Source organism: Chlorella variabilis, assembly GCF_000147415.1.
Source record: "Chlorella variabilis unplaced genomic scaffold CHLNCscaffold_3, whole genome shotgun sequence".
NCBI classification, from domain to species: Eukaryota; Viridiplantae; Chlorophyta; class Trebouxiophyceae; order Chlorellales; family Chlorellaceae; genus Chlorella; species Chlorella variabilis.
Window position 1 is genome coordinate 278,113 of NW_005435085.1, and position 1,799 is coordinate 279,911.

Genomic DNA, 1,799 nt, shown 5'->3' on the forward strand with positions numbered 1-1,799 from the left:
AAAGGAGAGCCTTGGAGGAGCTGCTGAACATCAAGGCCGAGGACTACAAGACTGCCGGCAACAACCAGCAGAAAATCTTCAACAACCTGCTGGGGGACCTGGTAGCGCACGGCAGCCCGGCAAGCGTGTCAAACCGTGAGCACGCCAGGCGTGCGGCCAAGGTGCGTGCGGCCAAGGTGCGTGCGGCAAAGTGCCTTGTAAACAGTTTGGTCCAGCTGGACCGCAGCAGACGGCAGCATGAGGATTCTCCATGAACTGAGTTAGTAAACGAGGCGGTCGAATCCTCACAGCCACCACCTCCACCGCAGCAGGCCAGGTGCGGGCATGGCATGCATGACGATGCGCCCAGCCCAGTCCTTGCATCGGGAAGCAGTTGCGGCAAACCGTTCCTTCCTATTCAATTGACGCCGCGCTGCGTGCTCGGCTGTCCCCCCCTGCCGCCGACCCGCTGCCGCCATCTGCTTGGCGCCTGCTGACCAGCGGTGCTGGCCTTCACCCCTTTGCAGCCATGGACCCGGCGGACCTGCCCGAGCTGATCGTGGCTGAGAGCAAGGGCGACGTGATTGCCAAGACGTGGGCCTTCTGCCCCATCACTGGCGACCTGCTGATCCTGGATGCCGCGGCGGGGGTGGCCCGCAGCGAGCGCGCCGACTTCTCCCGCCCGCTGTCCGACCTGGACGACACCATGACCGTGGTGACCACCTCCGACATGGATGTGTACATGCGGCAGTACGCCATGGAGCCGCTGATCAAGAGCCGGGAGCAGCTAGAGTTTGAGGAGCTGCTGAAGAACAGGGTACGGGCGACGGTGGAGGAGCCGTGCCCGCGATGCGGCAACCCCATACTCGAGTACTACACCATGCAGCTGCGGTCGGCGGACGAGGGGCAGGTGGGCGGGGGCGGGCAGGGGTGGGTATCTGGGTTGCAGCACGCCGGATGCTCGGCGCGTTGCTCTGCTCGGTGCTGCTTGTTCCTGGTCTCTGCTGCAGTTGGGATGCTGAGCATGCTGCTGTGCCCCCCGTGGCCGCCGCCTGCCTGCAGACCGTCTTCTACGAGTGCCCCAAGCGCGACTGCGGCTACCGGTACAGCACCAACAACTGAGGGGCAGGAGCGCTGCCTGCCTTCCTGCCGCTGCACCAATCCAGTCCAAACCAACGCATGCACCTGTGAATTACTCATTACCACGTGTCTCATCCCTACCACTTGTCTCATCCCTGCTTGCGCTCTCGCGCCTCGGTTCCCTGCTGCCTGCCCACTGCCTGCTCCTTACAACCAGCATACTCGATGTGCAGCTTGATAGCGCCGCCAATATGCAACAAAACAAAAAACAAGAGAAACAGACGACAAGTGCCTTGGGAAGCGCCGCTGCGCGGCATGGCACCAGCGCAGTGCCGGGCAGGCGGCACAACGAGTTGGTCAGGAGGGTGATGTGGATATACAGGGGTAGGCTGTGCGGTGCGGTGCGACAGTTCTGATTCGTAAGATGCAAGCAGCAGGCAGCGGGAGGAGTTGATCGGGAGCGAGGTATGGAAGGTGGCGTGGGTTGACAATGGTGCAGAGACGCTGCTCAGCCTCTGGGCTGGTGGAGGCTCCGGCCTGACCCTGAGACTTCTGGCCAGAAGGGAGAGGGTCCAGCTGCAGCGATGCGCTCCACCACCGAGGGCGGCCCAAAGCCGCGAGGCGCGCTGCGCTGGCTGCGAGGGCGCGTGGGCTTAGAGCGCGCGGCGGTATGCCTCTGCCTGCGCCGGGTCCACTTCATCCAGCATGTCGTCCACCTGGGGCAGTGAGGGGGTGAATGA

General features: G+C 63.6%; 2 protein-coding genes across 2 annotated transcripts in view; one reads left to right on the top strand and one right to left on the bottom strand.

The window, feature by feature from the left end:
* Positions 1 to 508: 508 nt before the first annotated feature.
* Positions 509 to 1,101, top strand: CHLNCDRAFT_140360 (hypothetical protein; the record flags this gene model as incomplete). Its single annotated transcript, XM_005850455.1, has 2 exons — positions 509 to 889; positions 1,042 to 1,101. The coding sequence occupies 2 exons, from the start codon at positions 509 to 511 to the stop codon at positions 1,099 to 1,101; spliced, it is 441 nt and encodes a 146-aa protein (XP_005850517.1).
* Positions 1,102 to 1,712: 611 nt separating this feature from the next.
* The window catches only part of CHLNCDRAFT_140361 (hypothetical protein), a gene marked incomplete at both ends in the record, with an annotated part of 2,623 nt that continues 2,536 nt past the window's right edge, over positions 1,713 to 1,799 (bottom strand). The window contains one exon of the mRNA XM_005850754.1: positions 1,713 to 1,775. Coding sequence (XP_005850816.1) covers positions 1,713 to 1,775 — 63 coding nt within the window. The remainder of the gene's footprint in view (positions 1,776 to 1,799) is intronic.